At 44.3% G+C, this 22,866-nt stretch overlaps 1 protein-coding gene across 6 annotated transcripts in view; it reads right to left on the bottom strand.

Annotated features, from left to right (window-relative positions):
• Positions 1-22,866, bottom strand: part of PTPRU (protein tyrosine phosphatase receptor type U) — a 580,511-nt gene that overhangs the window by 143,994 nt on the left and 413,651 nt on the right. For all 6 annotated transcript variants that reach the window (XR_009759096.1, XM_061596132.1, XM_061596131.1 and 3 more), the window contains one exon: positions 16,889-17,027. Coding sequence is in view for 5 of the 6 variants with exons in the window: in XM_061596132.1 (XP_061452116.1) it covers positions 16,889-17,027 (139 nt within the window). In the remaining variant the exon portion in view is untranslated. The remainder of the gene's footprint in view (positions 1-16,888; positions 17,028-22,866) is intronic.

Raw genomic sequence — 22,866 nt, 5'->3', positions numbered from 1 at the left:
TCATACCCAGTGACCCGATGCTACCATGGATCATGGAGCAGGATCTCCACCTTCCTAGGCAACACCTCCTGCCAATGCAAGTGGCATGGGCTTAAATAGGACCACCCGCCCCATCTACCTCCCACATCAGCACACTGCATGTGCACACCTACCATCACTCAATATGGCAGCAGGGCATGAACCCCTTAGGGATGCCCCCGCTGCCCTCTTGGGTAACGGCAGGCATGTGTGTGCCATGTGCTGATGCAGTAATGTGGCAACGCAGGAGGTAGGTGGGGGCAGGGGGCCTATTTAAGCCTGCACCACCAGCACTGGGATGGAATGTGGGGGATAATGATGATCCATGTCAATGGCAGTCTGGTGCCCAAGGGCCCAATCATGCCTGGTGCTGGCCCTGGGCCTGGGGGCACATTTGGGTATCCAAGAAACTGTCATGGGCACTATAAAATATTCATTTCACAGAAGAAAAACTGGTGATGCTCAGAGACACACCCAACAAATAAAATACCAACAAAAAGCTGACAACAGACCCCCCAACCAACCAGCCACCCCCAATTCAATTTAAACAAGGAAATAAAATTGGGAAGGGCAAGGGAGCACCAAGGGGTACGTCTGAGGGTGCTGCAGTGGCCATGAATTTTGGCCATGGAGTTCCTGAGATCAGACGGTCAGAGATACAAATGGCGTATTTTTCATAGGAGTTATAGTCCAAAGCATCTGGAAGGCACACAGATGGCAAAAGAATCCTAGGCAGCAGACTAAATATTGCACCTCTCACAGCCAATGTGTTTTCTGATATCCTTCCCAACAGTTCTATTCTTCCTGTGACAGTTAAACCTGCAGGGATGCAACAGGTATTGCTCATCAGTCTGGGAAGAAGCACCTATAGTCCTAGCCAGAAACAGCTGGCTATTTTTCAGGCAATTTGTTTGCTTCCATTAGCTTTCTATTGTCAACTTCACCACATGAGAAGTATAGCAAAGCAATGCATGAGGCCTCCCTGAATCTAGCACAACTTCTAGCAATGTGGCTCCTGTACGTTTAATAGTGTTGTGCACAAAACAGGTGGGGCCTGCAACAAAATGTTGCAGTGTGGAGTGCTCCTCTTCAGTGGTCCAGACAGACAGACATGCCACTCTTACAGGTTACTCCATTCCATGTCTTCTACTCCCCCCTATTCACCCCTCCCTTCCCACACTCAGCATTCTGTGGCTGTAAAGCAGTGGTGGCTGGTGTCCATTGGGACTGGAAGGGTGGAAGGCAGAGAGGCAACAGTAGAGGAAACTGACAGGTAGTGCCACCACCTGGACTGATTGTAAGTAAGAAGGCAGGCAGGTGGGGGCTGGCAGAGGGGCAAACTGAGGTTGGGGGGGTGCAGTGCCGCATTCCTCCTAAAGGACAAGCCTCCACTGCTGTAAACCTTGGGGTTCCCCAAAGCAATCTGATACCTTCCCCATGTTTCTCGGGGGTCCTGTTTTGGTGACAGTCCTGTCATCACTTACCACATGAGTTTGCTATTAGAGGGAGTGATTTCAGCAGATGCAGCTTATCTGAGGTTGCCATATTCCAGTTCCACAAATCCAGGCAGGTTAATTTGCATATTATGCACATTTTGCTAATTATGCAAATTAAACATAATAATGGTTGCATTGTCCAGTTATTTTGTTTTTGTGCCTAGTAATTACCATCCAAAACTGGGGGAGGACGTGAGGAATTAAAAAAAAAAACCTTACATTTCCAGCCTTAAATGCCTAGACTCTAGTTTCCAACACTATGGAATATTTATTTATTTAAGAGGATTTATATCCTGCCCTTCCATAGTTAAAACCAAAGCTCAGGGCAGCTTACAAACATAATAAAAACAATAAAAATACACAATCAATATAAAAACATAATAAAAACACAAAATAGAAACAAGCATAAAACAAGTCAATGCAGCAGTATAAAAAGCCAGCATAAAACAAAAAAGCCAGCAAAGCATTAATTAAAAGCAATATTGTGACTGATAGTTTGTCTGCACCAACAATTAGCAACTGTGAAATGAACACACCACTACAACTTGTAACACAGATAAAAATTAAGATTTCAATATTATAAGATCAGTCAACCATCTTACCTAAAGGGAGTAGTCTCTGAACATGTGAGAAGTGTCTTTGGTACACTGATTCTCACATACCAGATCAGGGAGAGAGGAAACACAGCCTTCTATGATAAAGGCTGGAACTTGATGGGAGATTTGAGTGCTGGCACCTCTTTTTTAATAAAATAAAACAAAACATACAATGAATTATAGAGCCCTGGCAAGCTGTGCTAGTATTAGTCAGGGCAGCCGTTTCATTTCTATTGATCTTAAGGGGGGAAAGGTTATATCTCCCCACTGCACTGAATATAGATAGACAGAGTCTCTCTGTGTGTATGTATATATGCACATGTGTGCACACACACACTCATCCATCCCTGAGGAGGAAATGATCTTTGATGAGGAGATGCCTGACAGGCATTTTGAACAAGGATATGTGTCAAAAATACTTTTAGCCTTTTCTGAGTTGCTGAACAGAGGCTCTGCCAGGCAACAGGGTGTGGCTGCATTCCAATGCAGCTTTACTTGGGAGTAAGCACCATTTAACAGGGTGGGGGCATGGCCAAAAAATGCAAATGCTAATACAAGCAGCCTTTTCTACAGAGAGATTTGCTTTTATATCTTGTATTTGTTCAGGGCATTTGGTGGATTCATAGACCTTTATTCCATCCTCCATGATGGCAGGCAGACACTTCTATTGCGCCTAGCTGAAATACTCCACACTAACACACACTAAAGCCACTGTCTCTTTGCCTCAGTTCCCAGACTGTAAATTGGGGATCAAAATGATATTTATGAATGTTAAGGCAATAGTATCAAATATTAATTTGCCAAATTTAATGGGTTGTATCTAACTAAGAATAGTTCAATTGAAATTAATGGGCTTAAGTTTTGTCTCCCTCTCAAGGATGCACACCTTAACATGGTGAGGGGGCTTGAGAGTGTTGAAGAAGCTGAGAGCAATGCCGTCAGGAGTCTAGACCAAGAGGATAGACTCCTAGCAGGGGCACCCAAGGCAGAATGGTCAAAGCTGAGACACCAGACTAAGATGCATCCAAACTCAGAGGAAGGCAATGATAAGCCACCTCTGAATACCTCTTACCACAAAAATCCTATGAACAGAGTATCCAAAATGCAACACAAGATAGTGCTGGAAGATGAGACCCCCTAGGTCAGAAGGCACTCACGGAGCTACTCACGGAGACCCAGGGCCTGCAGGAGGAAGAGACCATTGCCCAAGGGAAGGAGAGGCTGCTGCTGCTGCTGCTGCTGCTGCTGCTGCTGCGGGACCACCACCTCCACCACCCTTCCCTGAGGGACTTCTGCCTGGCAGGACCAGGCCCCAGGTACCCAGCCAGCCAGGACTGATTCTTACCATCTGTCCCTCTCTGGAGGGATACATAAGCCGGCTGGCTGAGGTGGCCTGGGAGACCCAGGGCCTGCAGCAGGAAGAGACCATCGCCCAAGGGCAGGAGAGGCTGCTGCTGCTGCTTTCTTTCTGGGTGCTTATATGAATGCATGTTGTGAGAGTGTGTATTTTATGTATTTGAGTTTTTTGTATTTTTCTTTTTGTATTTATAGTTTATAATGTGCCTGGGGAAGAGATCTTTCCATCTAGCAGGGAGACATGAGGGGGCCCCAATTGCCGTAGTGACGGGCAGAGGGAGGTATGGTGTTATGAGAAGGACGTGCCAGGTAAGGGGAACGCGGCCCAGACATGTTGTGGCTGTGCCTTGTTCCGGTCCTTCTCATACCCGCAGGGTTGTTGGTTGTCCTCTCAGCCAACTCTCAGATCTCCAGCTGCTGCTTTTTAATGCCAGATCAGTTCATAATAAAAAAACCCTCGTCCATGATTTGATTATGGACGAGGCAGCCGATCTGGCATGCATAACTGAGACCTGGGTGGGCAAACAGGGAGGAGTTAGTCTCTCCCAGATTTGCCCACCGGGGTATTTCGTTCAGCATCATGGTAGATCTGAGGGTCGGGGAGGTGGGGTTGCTGTGGTCTATAAGAGTTCCATCTCACTCACCAAGCACCATGTCCATACAACTACTGGTCTGGAATGTTTGCACCTTGTGTTGGGCCAGAGGGACAGACTAGGAATCCTTTTGGTGTACCGCCCACCTTGCTGCCCAGTGGCTTCCTTAACTGAGTTGACAGAAGTGGTCTCGGAGGTATTGTTGAGATCCCCTAGACTATTAGTACTGGGGGATGTCAACATTCATGCCGAGGCTACTTTGTCTGGGGCGGCTCAGGACTTCATGGACTCCATGACAACCATGGGACTGTCCCAATATGTTAGTGGCCCAACACATATATTGGGGCATACACTCGACCTTATTTTTGTTACTGGACATGGGGATAGTGATCTGGATGTGGGGAGTTTTACATCTCTCCCTTTGTCATGGACAGATCACTGCTTGCTGAAGTTTAGACTTTCAGCGACCTTTTCCCTCCGCAAGGGTGGGGGACCTATTAAATTGGTCCGCCCCCGGAGACTAATGAATCCTGAAGGTTTTCAAAGGGCTCTGGGGGATTTTCCGGCTGATAGGACCGGCGCGCCTGTTGAAGCCATGGTTAATCTGTGGAATGCGGAGATGGCCCGGGCTGTCGACACGATCGCTCCTGCGCGCCCTCTCCTTTGCAGAGCTCATTCAGCTCCTTGGTATACTCCAGAGTTGAGGGCGATGAAGCAAGATAGGAGGCGGCTTGAGCGGAGATGGAGACGAACTCCTGATGAATGCAACTATACGCTGGTTTGTGCTTTCACCAAGCGGTATATAGGAGCGGTGAGGGCAGCGAAAAAACAATATTTCGCCGCCACTATTAAGGCATCTCTCTCCCGCCCAGCGGAGCTTTTTAGAGTTGTCCGAGGGCTACTCCATCTAGGCCTTCAGGACACTGTAGATACTTCGGTGGCCCACTGCAATGAGTTTGCTGAGCACTTCCAACATAAGATCTTACGCATTCGTCGGGACCTAGACTCTCATTTTATAGCAGTTAACCCTAGTGAGGTGTCTGGTGCACAGTCTTATCATGTTTTGTTGGATGAGTTTCAGTCGGTTCAGTTTGAGGACGTGGACAAGGTGCTTGGACAGGTACGTGCAACCACTTAGGTACTAGATCCTTGCCCCTCTTGGCTAATAAAAACTGGCAAGGAGGGAACAGTTGGCTGGGCCAGGGAAGTGATAAATGCCTCCTTGCGAGAGGGAGTGGTCCCTGGCTGTCTGAAGGAGGCAGCAGTGAGACCACTCCTGAAAAAGCCTTCCCTGGTCCAAGAGGATTTCAGCAGCTACAGACCAGTGGCAAATGTTCCATATCTCGGCAAGATCTTGGAACGAGTGGTTGCTGACCAGCTCCAGGCGCTATTGGATGAAACCGATTATCTAGATCCATTTCAGTCGGGTTTCAGGCCCGGTTTCGGCACTGAGACGGCCTTGGTCGCCCTGTTTGATGATCTATGTCGGGAGAGAGACAGAGGGAGTGTAACTCTGTTGATTCTCCTTGATCTCTCAGCGGCTTTTGATACCATCGACCATGGTATCCTTCTGGAGAGGCTTGCGGAGTTGGGAGTTGGAGGCACTGCGTGGCAGTGGTTCCGCTCCTACTTGGCAGGCCGTCTCCAGAAGATAGTGCTTGGGGAACATTGCTCGACACCGTGGGTACTCCAATGTGGGGTCCCGCAGGGTTCGGTTTTGTCTCCCATGCTTTTTAACATCTATATGAAGCCGTTGGGTGCGGTCATCAGGAGTTTTGGAGTGCGTTGTCACCAGTATGCTGATGACACGCAGCTCTACTTCTCCTTTTCATCTTCCTCAGGTGAGGCGGTCAATGTGCTGAACCGTTGCCTGGACGCGACAATGGACTGGATGAGAACTAACAAACTGAGACTCAATCCTGATAAGACTGAGATGCTGTTGGTGGATGGTTTTTCCAATCAGATGGTGGATACATATCCTGTCCTGGATGGGGTTACACTCTCCCTAAAGGAACAGGTTCGTAGTCTGGGAGTCGTTCTAGACTCTTCCCTGTCACTTGAGGCTCATGTAGCCTCGGTGGCACGGAATGCGTTCTACCAACTTCGATTGGTAGCCCAGCTACGTCCCTACCTGAGTAAGGAGGATCTTACATCAGTAGTTCATGCTCTGGTAACCTCACGTTTGGATTACTGTAATGCGCTCTATGTAGGGCTACCTCTGAAGACGGTTCGGAAGCTACAGCTGGTGCAAAATGCGGCGGCCAGACTGCTAACAAGAACGAAGCGGTCTGACCATATAACACCTGTTTTGGCCCACTTGCACTGGCTTCCAATACGCTTCCGGGCCAAATTCAAAGTGTTGGTATTAACCTATAAAGCCTTATACGGCACGGGACCTCAATATCTGTCGGAACGCCTCTCCCGCTATGAACCGGCTCGTACACTACGGTCTGCTACGAAGGCCCTCCTCCGGGTCCCGACTCATAGGGAGGCCCGGAGGGCAGTGACAAGATCAAGGGCCTTCTCAGTGGTGGCCCCCGAACTATGGAATAGTCTCCCCGAGGAGGTTCGCCTGGCGCCGACACTATCATCCTTTCGGCGCCAGGTTAAAACCTTTCTCTACTCCGAGGCATTTTAATTTTTTTGTTAATGATTGTAATGTTTGTAATTTGATTTTAGCCTTTGCTGTTTTTTGATTGTGAAATTTGATTTTAGACTGATGTTTTTGTATTATATTGTATTTTATTGTATCTATGTTCACCGCCCAGAGAGCTATTGCTAGTCGGGCGGTATATAAGTTTTAATAAATAAATAAATAATAAATACTGGGGAAGAACAAAGGACAAGTATGAGTCGCGCAGTGACTAATGACACAGCTCATCAAAGTTGAAAGGAAGCCTAAAGGCTGATGTGCACAGATGCGAAAGGAGTGTCCGGAGTTGTACAACACACACAATAAGAACATGGAATGTGAGAAGCATGACCCAGGGAAATTTAGAAATTGTCAAGCAAGAAATGGAACGTATCAACATTACAGTACTTGGTGTGAGTGAATTAAAATGGACAGGAATGGGACATTTTCAATCAGGCAACTACAAAATATTTTATGCAGGAAATGAGAAATTAAGGAGAAATGGTGTTGCTTTAATAGTGAGAAGTGATGTAGCAAAAGCAATCAGGAGCTACAATGCAAGGTCTGAGCGAGCGATATCAATTAGATTAAATGGGAAACTTATCAACATAACCATCATCCAAGTCTGCTCCAACAGCAAACACAGAAGAAGAGGGATTGGAGAGATTTTACGCAGAACTACAGGAAGAAACTGATCACGCACCAAAACAAGATGTGCTGATAATCATGGGGGACTGGAATGCAAATGTAGGGAACAGAGAAGAACTAGGAATTGTGGGGAAATGGGAGCTTAGGAGACAGAAATGAAGCAGGAGAAAGACCTACTGAATTCTGTGAAGACAGCAAAGCCTTTGACTGTGTAGATCATGAAAAGCTATGGAATGCTTTGAAAGAAATGCGGGTGCCACAGCATCTGATTGTCCTGATGCGCAACCTATACTCTGGACAAGAGGCTACTGTAAGGACAGAATATGGAGAAACTGATTGGTTCCCAATCGGAAAGGGTATGAGACAGGGGTGTATTTTATCACCCTATTTGTTTAATCTGTACACAGAACATATCATACGGAAAGCGGGTGAAAATTGGAGGGAGAAATATCAATAATTTAGGATATGCAGATGATACCATACTCTTAGCAGAAACCAGTAATGATTCGAAATGAGTGCTGATTAAAGAACAAAGCACAAAAGCAGGACTATAGCTGAATGTTAAAAAGACTAAAGCAATGACAACAGAAGATTTATATAACTTTAAAATTCACAATGAGGACGTTGAACTTGTTAAGGATTATCAATACCTTGGCACAGTCATTAACCAAAAGAGATACAATAGTCAAGAAATCAGAAGAAGGCTAGGACTGGGGAGGGCAGCTATCAGAGAATTAGAAAAGATCCTCAAATGCAAAGATGTATCACTGAACACCAAAGTCTGGATCAGTCAGATCATGATATTCCCGATCTCTATGTATGGATGTGAAAGTGGAAAAAGCGGGTAAAAGAAAAATCAACTCATTTGAAATGTGGTGTTGGAGGAGAGCTTTGCACATACCAAGGACCACAAAAAAGACAAATAATTGGGTGTTAGAACAAAGTAAACCAGAACTATCACTAGAAGCTAAAATGGTGAAACTGAGGTTATCATACTTTGGACACATCATGAGAAGACATGATTCACTAGAAAAGACAATAATGCTGGGAAAAACAGAAAGGAGTAGAAAAAGAAAAAGGCCAAACAAGAGATGGATTGATTCCACAAAGGAAGCCACAGACCTGAACTTACAAGATCTGAACAGGGTGGTTCATGACAGATGCTATTGGAGGTCACTGATTCAAAAGGTTGACATAAGTCGTAATCGACTTGAAGGCACATAACAACAACAACAACCACAACCAAAAGTTATGTCTATTAATTTCAATGGATGTACTCTGAGTAGGACTAACATTTCCTACAACCTATTAATTTCACACCTTTCCTTTTCAAAAGTTCTGTTTCAGGTTATTTGCAGATGCATGGAGACGAGGAAGCAAAGTGAGGTAATAAAATCCTTAAGTAGCAGAGTGGCTTGTACCATTTCAGACTGCAGGTGGAATAATATTATTTTTCAATGCTACCCCACATAGAAACCAAGCAAGTGAAAAGCTCCCTGCAAAAAGAAAATTAGCTCAGCGGGGAATGAGTTGGGCTAGAACCTGTAGGAGCATTCAACAATGTGATCTCAATCTACAGTTTGAAGAGGTAAAATTCATAAACAAATACAGTTCCCAGGACTCTTTGCGGGAAGCTATGACAGTTTTAAAGTGGTATAACACTCCTTTAAATGCATAGTGCAGGTGGGGCCTCAAAGAATCAAGCATCTTTCCAGACCCAGCCACTGTCTTCAGGGCTGCCATTAGGGAAGGCACCAGGGGACTCCTTCCTGGGTGGGGGGAGTTTCACACCTGGAGCCAGCCCTGAGAAAAGTCCAATAACGGACCAAATATGGAATTTCTGGGTGGAAAAGAAACACCGTTTGGGGTCTCCGACAATTTCTTTGTAGCACAAACAGCAACCATCTGCAGCTTATTTACACTCTGAATCCAGGGAGGGGCTGACCACAGTTTTGTGAGGAATTGCAAGTGAAAGGATTTAATCAACCATGACATTTAAAATTGGATCAGCCAAACACCTTGATTCAAGCAAAGAGATGGATGTCTAAATGATTCTGAACCTGTGGAGGATAGGCTGCAACAGTCAAAGTAACACTGACAGCAGATCTACTCCATGCAGAGATTGTGAATGAGGATATTCCTGTATAGCCCTTAATGCTATAAGGAAATCTACCCCATTTCATTCCTCTCCAATATTCCACATGATCATAGCTCAGTGGTAGAACATCTGCTTTGCATGCAGAAGGCCCCAGCTTCAATCCCCGGCATGTTCATGAACCTTATTAGGTGACTTTGAGAGTTACATGATCTTACATTTTCATTTCCTCACAATCCTCCATAGTGACTGATTAGTGTTGCTCTATGACGTTATGGAAATTAAAGTAGCTGCCCATCTCTGATGACACTAGGCAGGCCCATGACTGGGTACCAATTAGCTCTAGTGGGCTCTTACTAGGGATGGAAAGATCTGTCAATTTCGGTTCTCTCAGTTTCTCACTTTTCTAACTTTAAATTCAGTTCTGTACATTTCTGCAGCAATCTGCGATTTTTTTAAAAAAAATCCTCATGAAAATTCTCCACCATTTTAGTGTAAATTTCTCCAAATAAACACATTTTTGTAGGCAGTTTTGACAAAGGCACACATTTTTGCAAGCCGTTTCTCATCATTTCATGCCTTTTTGCATGTTATTTTCACTCATGTATTCCTTTTTATGCACACTTTCCCTTAATATATGCATTTTTATAAATATTGTTTATTTGGCGAACTGCATCTCAACATTCTAATAAATGTGGATTTTGAAGGATGGCTGTGCTTCGTTTCTCATATTGTTTCAGAAAGTGAGAATTTGATAAATTCTGCTTGAAATGCGAACTGAATCAAAATTCTCACCCATCCCTAGCTCTGACAGGGCACAGGCATCCCAGTAGCTGCGTAAAGGTCCTGGGTGCTAATACCAGGCCTGTCCCTAATTGTGTTGTATTCATTATCTGCAACATTGTACATTATCAATTCATATATTTTTTTAACAATTGTGTTGTACTCTGTGATGTTCCTATATATTAGTGTATATATGGTAAGTGCTGGTTGTTTAGAGTATACATGGTAAGTAGTGAAAGAGGAGGGGGAGTGAATGGGCAATAGAATGCTTGATGATTGGCTGAATGTTTAAAATGGCTGACAGTATAAATGAAAGGATGACAGGTAAATCTGGGTGAATGTGAGGTGGTAAATTGTGGAATCTGGGGGGAGAAGAGAAAGAGTGGATTGCTTGGTGGGGTTTGAGAGAGTTGTTTGCCAGGAGAGAGTGAAGAAGGAGGGGGGTGGAGTTCAGATTAGTATTGAGTAAAACCATATGCTTATGTGCCTTAAGAAGAAATCTTGTTAATCTTGTTAGCTTTGTTATCTTTAATAAATACTTAATTTGGTTTACCAAAGGCCTGATCCTTGGCTGGAGTTTCACAGACCAGAAGGGAGGGTAAGGTAATGACCAAGGCTGAAGGGGAACTGTAACAAATGGTGGCAGCGGTGAAGAGAGTAACAATACCAGTATTCAGAGTCTCTGGGAATACTAGTATTGGGACGTTACTGGTGGTTGCCTAGCAGGGGGATCTGTTGAGATCTGTGCTAGAGCGGATAGGTAAACCATAAGAGAGTGCGGTCCGGACTGGTGGAGTCCCTGGTGGTGCCTAGAGACAGGCAGTAACCACGAGCAGGTAGGAACCTGACAGGGAGAGCCAGGGAAGGACGCATCACATACTCCATCAGTGTTTTTCAACCTTGCTTCCCCAGACATTAATGGACTACAATTCCCATCAACCCCAACCAGCTTACCCAATGGTCAAGGTAGTCCAACAGCATCCAAGGAACGAAAGCTGAAGAACACTGTATTAGATAACTAATATTAAAAAAAAAAATCTGTAAAGGAATTGAAGTCTCCTTGGTTGATATGCATATCCCTGTGGAGCTGCCATCTCATCTCTGCTGCCACATCAGCTAGCACAGCACAGAGCCCCAGTTAAAGAAAACAAACTCCCCCTTCTTTACCCATATAAGAGTAAAGAAATCCACTCCAAACTCTGTTCTGTTAAAACTCAACACTGCTTCATGAGTTACTCCTTTCAGATCTGTTTAGGTAAGGCTACACACACACACTAGAGATGGAAGGATCTGTCATTCTTTTTGTTTTTCTGTTTCTCATTTTATTTTTATTATATCCCACCCTTCCGCGCAGAAGGAGCCCAGAGCGACAAACAAAACACTAAAAACATTCTAAAACATGTTAAAAACAGACTTTAAAATATATTAAAACCAAACATCTTTAAAAACATTAAAACAAAATATGTTAAATATATATATATATATATTTAAAAACTTTTAAAAAATCTTAAAAAGCAATTCCAGCACAGGCACAGACTGGGATAAGGTCCGTATGTAAAAGGCTTGTTGAAAGAGGAAGGTCTTCAGTAGGCGCCGAAAAGATAACAGAGATAAATTCATTTCTCCATATTTCTGCAGCAATTTGTGATTTTTTTAAAAAAATCCTTGTGAAGATTCTTCAGCATTGTAGTGCAAATTTCTCGCAATAAGCACATTTTTATGCAGTTTGGATGAATGTACATATTTTTTGCAAGCAATTTCTCCTAATATAATTCATTTTGTATGTTACTTTCCCTAATATATGTATTTTTGTAAACATTGCTTGTTTGGAAAACTGCATTACACAATTCAGGTAAGTATGAATTCCAAAGGATGGCTGTGTTTCAATTCTCATGTTGTTTCAGAAAGTGCAGATTTGAGAGATTCAGCTTTAAATGCAAACGGAATTGAATTTCTCCCCCTTCCCCATCATACATTTAAAGCATATTCCTGTCCCCTAAAGAATCCTGGGAACTGTAGTTTGTTAAGAATGCTGGGGATTGCAACTTTGTGAGAGGTAAACTACCATTCCCAGGATTCTTGGGGGAGGATTGCTTTAAATGTATGGTGTGTAATAGTTAAATAGTGGCACAATTCTGGAAACTGCAAGAGGGTACAACATATTTAACAAGAAGTTGGCAGAAGATCCCAACACTTTTCCAGCTGTTTGGTCTTAACTGGCTTTTGTCAGGAGAAACAAACCAGAACTCCCTCCATTGCAAGAAATACCATCTGGGATTGTACCTCTCTGTATAATCCAGGGGTCTGCACTGCAGAAGGCAGCCCAGAATCTGAGCTTTCATTTTTTTAAAAAAAATAATTATCTAGCCCTCCTAGAAAGAAAGTTATGGAGCAAAATGTGCAAGTACCCTTCTAAGTAGTTTATGTCAAATGAGCCAACCTGGCTGCTCCTGTCTGTCAGTGTTATTAGATTATACTGAAACAGATTGTACCAGCAGTCAGCAGTCTCTTTGGACCAGAAGGCACATTTTAAATTTTGAGAGAGTGCTGGGGAAAACAGTCAAAAATGGGCAAAGCATAACACAAAATGGCTGACATGGGGGGAACAGCATAATACAAAGTTAGAAAGTAATCATGGTGAAACTTTCCCCACCATTGTATTTCCACACTAGAAGAGGCTTGACCTGTTGTATTTCTGCCTGCCATACAGCTGTTAAAGGCACCAGAACCATGTTTTTCCCCAATGCCAAACCTGAGCCAAAGCCGTGGCTGCCAAACAACTCACTTATCAATCATAGCTCTAACTTCACTCTTCAGCTAATAACACCGACAAGAGCCAGACTGGCTCATTTTACATAAATCACTTAGAAGAGTACCTGCACATTTTGCTCCATAACTTTCTCTCTAGGAGGGCTAGAGAATTACTTCAAACAACAAAAAGGCTCACATTCTGAGCTAGCTGCTGGGGGCACCACTGATAGCCTTCACAAGAGCTGTGGTGCCCATGGATAACAAGTTGGTGACCTCCGACACTAGACTGGTCTCTGCATGGTAAACTGCATTTAACCACAAACTAGCATGTATGTTTGCAACAAAAGAATGAGGACTGTGATAATATTATCCCTAATCCTGCCACTGGGAAGTCATGTGATCATTGGCTCAACTCTCCAATTCACATTTCTGTTCCTCACTTTTCTTTCTCTTCTTGGAAAATGCCAAGAAACTGTTTAGAAGGAAAACAGTTTCATGGCAGTTCACAATTTCATCTCCTTCAAAGCCATGGAGGACTGTCAGGCAGTGAACACAGAGTGGCCACAAAAACACAAGATACATGGGATGGAAAACATGAAGCCAGCCCACAAGAGACTCATGCTTATGTGACTCTACCTAACCTCAGCAGCCCCTGCTATACTTCCTGCTGGCCTTACCTGTTGTGCCTTGCTGACTCTTGCCATTCCCTGGTGGGCTGCTTGGGGGGGGGGACAGCTCCTTTGACTGGGACTTAGTGTTCCTTAAAGAGCAGAAGGCTCACACCTGTCCAGGTAGAATGGTAACTAATGAAATAGAGATGGAAGATGAAGCTGGCATTGCTGATCTATTTCCCTGTCCCCCTGCTAGCCTTAACTCTGAAGTTAAGGACAGAGAGAACCTCGCTTCAGTAGTTCATGCGCTGGTAACCTCGAAATTAGATTACTGCAATGCGCTCTACGTGGGGCTGCCTTTGAAGACGGTTCGGAAACTGCAGCTTGTGCAGAATGCAGCAGCCAGATTGTTAACGGGGACCAGACGGTCCGACTATATAACACCAATTCTGGCCCGCTTGCATTGGCTGCCTATATGTTTCCGGGCCCGGTTCAAAGTGCTGGTTTTAACCTACAAAGCCTTACACGGCACAGGACCACAATACCTGTTGGAACGCCTCCCCCGATATGAAACTGCCCGTACACTACGCTCAACATCGAAGACCCTCCTCCAAGTGCCTACTCATAGGGAAGCTCGGAGGGCGGCAACACGAAAAAGGGCTTTTTCAGTGGTGGCCCCTGAATTGTGGAACACCCTCCCAGAGGAGATACGCCTGGCGCCAACGTTACTATCTTTTCAGTGCCAGGTTAAAACTTTCCTCTTCGCCCAGGCATTTTAATTATTTTAATCATGTTGCATTTATTGGAAGTGTTTTAATTCTTAATATTTTGTACTTTTAAATCATGTTTTTATATTGTATATGCTTATGTATTTTTAATGTTGTTTTTTTCTTGTGAACCGCCCAGAGAGCTTTGGCTATGGGGCGGTCTATAAGTTTAATGAAGTAAAATGAAATAAGTTCAGAGTACTCTGAGGGACCCGTGCCAAGAAGCTGTCCAGTCCATTAGCAACCTGGATTGTATCAATGACAGCATGATGGTGCCACTGGAAATCATCCTGAGGATAGATCTGGTGTGTGAATGCAAAAGCTCACACTGGTCTCTCTCTGCTACACACAGTTCCAAACTTCTGAACTGACTGATTGATTGACATTTATTAGGACTGTTGATGACCCAATACAATCCAGGGCCTGATTCTGCACTTTGGATTGGCCCCAATCAAACCCAGGATGATCCGTGGCCCTGAATCAATTTGGGGGTAGCCCTAATGTTTAATTAAGCAGTCGGAGGGGGGGGGAGATACAGTGCTCAATCCTGCTGGGTCCTGCTTCACCAAAATGTTCCTTGTAGGAAACCTGTGGGTGCAGCAGCCCCCTGCAGAGAGCAGAATTGAACCTTCCACTCACCAAAGCCCAAATTGGCCCAAATCATGTTGATTTGACTCAGAATCCAGGCTTTGGAAGGATCCAGTGCACAGTCCTAGCATTTATAGCCCATCCTTCACCATGAGGTCCCAGGGCAGTTTACATACAGCTCAATACAATTAAATCATGCAAGATCTTCCACTCCCAAAGGCCTGTGCAAAAAGGTGCGTTTTGGCCTGATGTCAAAATCTATCCAGCAATGATGAGGCTAGATGCACCTTGGAGGGGAGGACATTCCACAGTCTGGGAGCTACCACAGAAAAGGCCCTCTCATGCACTGTGAACATCAGATCTCAATGCCCAGGCAGGTTTATATGGGAGGAGGCACTACTTCAGATATTTTGATTGATCAACAAGCTTTCCTTCTTACATCACTCAGAAACTCAACACGCTGAGCCGAACTGTGCCTTAAGTGAAATCACTATCAGATGCATTTGAAGGAAGAGATGTAAAAGAAATATGGACTTTCTTTCTAAATCATTAATGCCCAGCTTCTGGCCACCAGTTGTTAAGGAACACATGGATTCGTCCTTTAATCCCTGTGAAGGGACTATGCAGATGAACTCACCCTTAGTCCCTGCTGAAAGCAGTCCTGCCTAGCCATCTAAACGTAGGACCCATCAGGCCCTAAAAGATTTATGGTAGGGGTGAGGAACCTCTTTTTTTCTGTCAAGGGCCTCATTCCTTCAGTGGTAATCTGTTGTAGGCCACATGCCGGCAGTCGGTGGGGACAGAGCTAAAAATAGGTGGGGCTGCTTTGTTCTTCCCCCCTTCCTCCCCACACAGAGTGGGCTGTCAGGGAGGGACAGATCAGTTGGAAGTGTTGGGATGCAACTCACCTTGATGGGAGTTTGCAGGGGAAAGGGTAGCTAGAGAGGGGAATCTCCATGCTTCCTAGACTGTTCTTCTGGCCTAACCTGTGCTGACCTTTCTTAAGGTGCTAGACTGATACTTTTGAGGTTGCTGACCTCATTTCCAGCTCCTCCCTTCTCCTTCTTCGCACCTTGGGAAAGAAGGCCTGCAGAAAGCAGACTTGAGCAAGCATCTCCAATGTTAGTGAGCTAGAACTAGGATCTTTCCTGTCCAGTATGTATTTCCTACAATAAATGTAAGTAAGCTTTCTTGGTTTTCTAAGCCCAGAGTCTCAGTTGTAATTATATCCAGTGTAAAGTGTGCTCCTTCAATAGGGACTCTGTTACAGTTCAGCTTTCAGCTTCTGCCAGCATCCAGTTCAAATGCTATAAAATCACTCTTGCCAAAAGTCTAAACTGATCGCTTGCTGAGGGCCTTTGAGACTGGGCAAAAGGCCAGTGGTTGCCCACACCAGATATTAGGCTATTTGTTCTGTCTGTGCTGCCGGGATCCCCTCTACTTGCTTTTATGCCCTCTCACCAGCACAGGTTATGCACCTGGAGGAGGGAGAAGATTCCTCCAGGTTAGAATAAAAGGCTCATTAGGACTATGGATGCAGAAGGAGAGAACAGTAGCTACTAACCCTGATGGCTATGTTCTATCTCCACTGTTGGAGGCAGCATGCTTCTGAATACCTGTTGCTGGAAACTGCTGGAGGAGAGAGTGCTCTTGCGGGCTTCCCATGGACATCTGGTTGGCCACTGTAAGAACAGGAGATTGGACTAGCCAGGCACTGGCATGATCCAGCAGGGCTCTTCTTACATTCTTAAAAATGGCCTATGACTCCAGCTATTGCTGACGGCCTAGATTTCCTTCCTCTTAGCCATTTCTCTTCATCCACCAGAGCAATGCAACCAGGCTCCAAATGAGGTGAAATGGACTTTGTAGCAGGAGAAGGGGGTCTGTGGGAGGGCAGAGGGTTTGCAACCCAGCCAGAAGCAACAGCAAATGCAATTTTTAAAAGTTTCCTTACCCTTTCCGAATGACAACAATGATGGCCCCCAGGAGGATGATCAGCACCACCAGTCCTCCGGCACAAATGCCCAGGATGAGGCCCATCTCCTCTGAGTGCTGGGACACTTCTAGAGGACGCTTGCTCTCTTTGCAGGCAGCTGCAGGGGATAAACACAGAACAGGTGGGCTAAAAATAAAAATAGCTCTGGCCTGACATAGTGGTATAAGTAGAATCATCTCCTTCCCCCTGCATATCAAAGAAAGTGCAGACAAAAAACAGACAACTCCTTTACTCCTATTTAAACTATGGAATTCACTCCCACCAGAGAGAGTGACCAACTTGGACGGATTTAAAAGAAGATTAGACAAATACATGGAGGATAAGACTATCAATAGCTACTAGCCATGATGGCTATGCTCTGCCTCCACAGTCGGAAGTGGTATGTTTCTCAATACCAGTTGCAGGAAACCGCAGGAGGGGAGAGTGCTCTTGCGCTCAGGTCCTGCTTGTGGGCTTCCCACAGGCATCTGGTTGGCCACAATGAGATCAGGATGCTGGACTACATGGGTCACTGGTAGGGTTGCCAGGTTCAATCCCTGAGACTAATCCTGTATCTTTAGGAGAAGAGAAAGTCAGCCAAGTGCAGGTGTTCTGGCAACCCTGTAATAGGAAAAACCACAAGGTGGAATTCTCCCTCCCCCCTCCACAAGTTTTAAACAGGGCTGTGGAGTCAGAGTCGGAGTCGTGGAGTCGGAGTCGCAAGCAATTTTGGGTGGAGTCGGTAGAAATGTACCGACTCCAACTTCAAAATAAATTTTGATTGACAATTTTTTTAAAATATAAATTCAAAATATCAAAGAAGCTTCCCATGAAGTCAGCTGTAGTTGAGCGTTTCACCATAACTCAAGATGGAAAACATTTTGTGTGTCAGTGTATGACACAGGACCCAGATGAAGACAAATGCTGTGATGCCAAGATCAGCGCATATTCAGGCAGCGATAAAAATGCTCCTATGAGAGCTTCCAATTTAAAAAGACATCTACAGCCCTTTCCAGGGCTGTGCTGTTGGAAGCAATTTTGGGTGGAGTGGGTGTCGGAGTCGGACAGTAGAAAAATAGAGGAATTAGAGTCGGAGTCGAAGGTTTGGCGTACCGACTCCACAGCCCTGCTTTTAACGATATAGAAGAACTCTTGGTTGCCAGGCCCAGCCTCCAAGAGGTCTTTTGTATCTTTAAAAGTTGTGTAGGGGGCAGAGAGAATTCCACCTTGTGGTTTTTCCCATTACAGGGTTGCAAGAACACCTGCACTTGGCTGACTTTCTTTTCTCCTAAAGATACAGGATCAGTCTCAGGGATTGAACCTGGCAACCCTAGACACTGGCCTGATTCAGGAGACTCTTCTTATGTTTTTATGTACCAATCATGTACATCAGGTGGGAAAGCTTCAGTCCTTAACTGACAATGTTTCTGCTCAACCAACAGACTCTTTCCACAAATATTTTAATAGTTGCTGAATAAAATGCTATTAAATTCCAAAATATTACACATACACACTTCCTTTCCCATAGCTCTACCATAGCTCTAAAACCTGGAGCCAGTCATCCAAACAGTGACTGACAATAGATTTAAGGTGGTCAAAAAGAAAGTGTGTCATTGAACACTAGTCCTACGCACAGTAGACTCACTTTAGTTAAGGGACATGACTAACTTAGGTTCATTAATTTCAGCTGAGTAAGACTTAGTTGAATACAAACCAATGTGTAATTAATTTATAGAATTCACTGCCACTGGTGGATGGCCTGGGATACTATCTTACATGGGTTTTGTTATTCATTATGTTAAAGACTTTTAATGTATTCTATGCCATCTTGAGGCAACTTACAAAGTAAATTACAATGCAGTCACAATCTCAAAATACATAATAAAAACTTTCAGTACTTAAAGATGTCCCTACAGTCCTCAAGCTACAAAAAGACCAATGCAAATACAATCCAGAACCATCAGCAATAACAAAAAGCAATGACCGAGAAACAAAATCATGGGGAAAACAAAACAAACAACCCAGCGAAAACAAATAGGTCTTTCTGGCTCTGCTAAAGCCCTGCCATGACCTCTGCTGCCAATGAATTCCACAGGTGTGGGGCCACTACAGAAAAGACACTGTCCCTGGTGCCTGTTAACCTGACTGCTCTTAAAAGAAGATTAGACCAAAGTGATGGAAGACAGGCCAATCAGTAGCTGTTGGGCATGGCAATGAAAACTAGAACCTTCTATGATCAGCTGCACAATGCCAGTGAATACCTGTTGCTGAGGAAAGAGAACAACAACAGCCCTGCTGGCTCACGACATAGAATAGCCACACATGGAGGCAAGACTTTGTAGATCTAGACCCAATGTCCCTCGACTAAGGATGGGCAAATCTGTCAATTTCGGTTCTCCACATTTCTCATTTTCCCAATCTTAAATTCACTTCTTCACACTTCTGCAACAAATCCTCATGAAAATTCACCAGCATTTTAGTGCAAATTTATTTATCCTAATAAACATGCACACTTTGACTAATATACACATTTTTGCAAGCAATTTCCACTAACAGAATGCATTTTTGTATGTTATTTTTCACGAATATAGGCATTTTTATGTGCACTTTCCCCTAATATAGGCATTACTTGGCTAGAGGGCCACACTGCAAAATTCGGAGAGCTGCGAATTTTGAAGGATGGCTGTGTTTCGGTTCACATATTGTTTTGAAAAGTGCAGATTTGATACGTTTGCCTTTAATTCAAACTGAATCAATTTCATCCCCTATCCCTACTCCTGAGAAAGCATGACACAAGCTAAAAAGAAGAAGGGCAATCTGTTAAGATTTGGGACAGAAGCTTAGAAACTGTTAGGAAGGGACTTTAGCTCGTTGATGGGACGCCTGCTTTGCATGCAGGTTCAGTCCCTGAAATTTTCAGTTTTGTATTATTTTCCTTAATTTAGAATCAGCTAGTAGATGATGGGAAAGAACTCTTCCTGAAAGCTCTGGAGAGCTGCTGCCAGTCAGAGTAGACAATACTGAGCTAGAAGGAGAAATAGTACTGATATTTCTTCTTTATTATATTTAGAAATATTCAGTCCAAAAGAAAAAAAATATGGTAATGTAAAATAGCTGGTATAAGGCCGTTTCCTACATTTAGTATAGGAATGATGTCTTCATGCACTGATGTGGGTTTACAACACAATGACTGACATCCCTACTCAATAGTTGGGAACGGATCCTTGACATCTTGAACTGCCCTTGTGGAAATCTGACAGTCCCATCTGTCTGTGTGGCCTTTGCAATTAAAAGCAAGACAAAAATCCAATCAGTTGTTGCCCCCTGGGCAGACGTTAGGCCAGCCACGCCCTGCAGTATGCTTGTTACCCAGCTGAGTGCAACGTGAGCTAGGCCAAGCCACAAAGAGGCATGTGTGTCATTCCTACAGCTCAGTCTGGAAAAGGCTGGACAGAGTTTCATGGCCATTCAAAGCACATTCTCAGCCAAGCATACCCAATGCCTGTTTAATGTTCTAGCAAACAATCCAATCTAATTCCACATTAAAAAAAGAGTCTTCTGCATATCCTGAATTAAATAAAAATAATCCAATCAAACATACACAAAATACAAGTTCTCTACCCCAAAAATACCTGGTCTTCCGTTCACCAAAGAATGGGCCACGTTGTGACAAGGAGAAATCCCCTGTGCTAGCTCTGTTACACAAATATTAAGTGGCCCTTACATGAAGAAATAAGAATCCAGACGCCCAAGAGTATATTCCGGTGGGTGAGGCAGAAAAATGAAAAAAACAAACCTTGTTTTACAACGGGATAGGGGATATTTTTCAGCCTGAGGGTGACATTACTTTGTGAGTAACCATCAGGGGCTGCACGCTGGTGGAGAGGGGGCCAGAGGCAAAAGAGGGTGTGGACAGAGGACAAAAGTGGGTGCAGCAACGGATGTGACTCTTAGTCTTGTACAGCAGGCTGCATTTCAGCCACATAAATCAGAGTACACACACACACTTCCAACCAGGCAAGCAAGAGGCATTGACACAATTCAAGGGCATATTCCGGCCAGGCAAAACAACTTGGGCAGACTGCAAATCAGGGATGTCAGAGAATTCGATTGGAAATGGAAACGGGGGTGGTTTGTCCAAGGTGAAGAACGGAAATCATACAAGCAAATACAAGGGGCAATAGTCACCACTGTGGGGTGTTTTTTTTGTCTGCAAATGTTACATAAATCATATTATTTTCTACATTATTTCTCATGTTCCATTTAGGGATGTAGTTGTCCAGCGGTTGCACACCCTTTACTTTTTTAGGAGCAGGATCCCAGCTGGATCCCAATGCCTCCAGCAGCCTACGCACCAATCAGTATGAAAGGAGAATGTGTTAACTGCTGAAAAGAGTCTTCTAGAAGCTATCATGTTCTTCTTGCTGAACCTCAAAAAGGCATACCCTCATCCTGCATTCTTCGGTCAACAGAACTCCCAACAAAGAGACCGAAAGCTCATTTTATTGTATAGTCTTAGAAAGTTCTATAACCTTAGAAGTGGGTGTGACTGGGAGGGGGCATGCCGTGGCTATCAGGAAGGGACCATGCACTTCTGAATCTGCCACTACACTACTGCTTCCATTGCAGTTAATTATGTAATTCATTATGCAGTTAATTACATTTGTTTCAGCCATGCCAAATAGTGAGACGAATAACATGGGTTTTGGTGGAAACTGAACTTCAGCAGAATGGAAACAGCACAGATCACGATGAACGCAGGACAGAACAGAAACCGCTGCCTCCTTATACCCCTAGTGTGGAGCAGTGCTGGTGAGAGGTGTGGCCTGTGGAGAGACATGGGCAGTAGGGGGAGCTGGATAGGGGAGCCCAGAGAACTTCATTAGGCCCCCGGGCTTGAGGTTCCCCTGTTTTAAAATGGCAAGCAATCATTGCACAAAAAAACCACTACAAAACATGCTTTGGGTTCTGGCAGTGCTCGTTCCATTCCCTGATGCTCTGTCTGCACCGATATAACTGTGGGCCTTGGCAGCTTTCAGCTCTGCGTTAAAATCCTGTCACTCCTGCTCATCCCCTGTCCTTACCTACATAGTTTAACTTCAGTGACAAGTGACCTTCCCCCAATCAGGCTTGAGAACAATGCACACACATGTGGACACGCACACACACATAAATATTCTCCCCCAAATCAGAAAATAGCTCTCCCCCCCCAATGCCAATTCCAACCTAGTCCAGATGCTGGTGTGCCCACAATGCACTGGCTGCCAATTCATTTCTGGGCCCAATTCAAAGTTCTCATGTTATGTCTAAAGCCCTAAATGGCTTAGGTCCCAAATATCTGAAAGACCGCCTCCTTCCCTACAGACACTCTCAGACATTGAGATCAACAGAGGAGCCCTTTTGGTAGGTCCGCCACTCTCAGAAGCTTGAAGGGTGGTGGCCCAGGAGAGGGCATTCTCTTTGGTAGTCCCTAAGTTGTGGAACTCCCTCCACATCAAGGTGTGTCTGGCAAGTTCACTACTGTATACAGTTTTCAGCGAATGCTGAAGACGCATCTCCTGAACTGACCTCTGACACCTGAGATGTATATTTTGAAGACCCACCTTATTTTTTGCGATGTGATTTTAAGTTGTTTTTAAATCTTGTTAATTATGTATTTTAAAACTGTGTAGTAATAATAATAATAATAATAATAATAATGATAATAATAATAATAGAAACAGTATCATCCAATCCCCCCTGCAAACCCTCTTTGAAAGTCCCCAGAATCCTCACTTTCACCCACCTGCCTGCCTCCCCTTACCCCTGTACCCCCAGTACACACCTGCCTTTCTTGCTGTTCCTGTTATGCTGGCATGCTGTTTTGGCTGCATGTCAAGCACAAGGAACACCAACAGGAGTTGTTTTCTCATTGCTATTAACGCATGTCAGTAGCACTGGGAAAATGACAGTTCCCA

Source organism: Rhineura floridana, chromosome 15 (assembly GCF_030035675.1).
Source record: "Rhineura floridana isolate rRhiFlo1 chromosome 15, rRhiFlo1.hap2, whole genome shotgun sequence".
In the NCBI taxonomy this organism is placed as follows: Eukaryota; Metazoa; Chordata; class Lepidosauria; order Squamata; family Rhineuridae; genus Rhineura; species Rhineura floridana.
The sequence above is the reverse complement of the archived record's forward strand: the minus strand, read 5'-3'. Positions and strand labels throughout refer to the sequence as shown.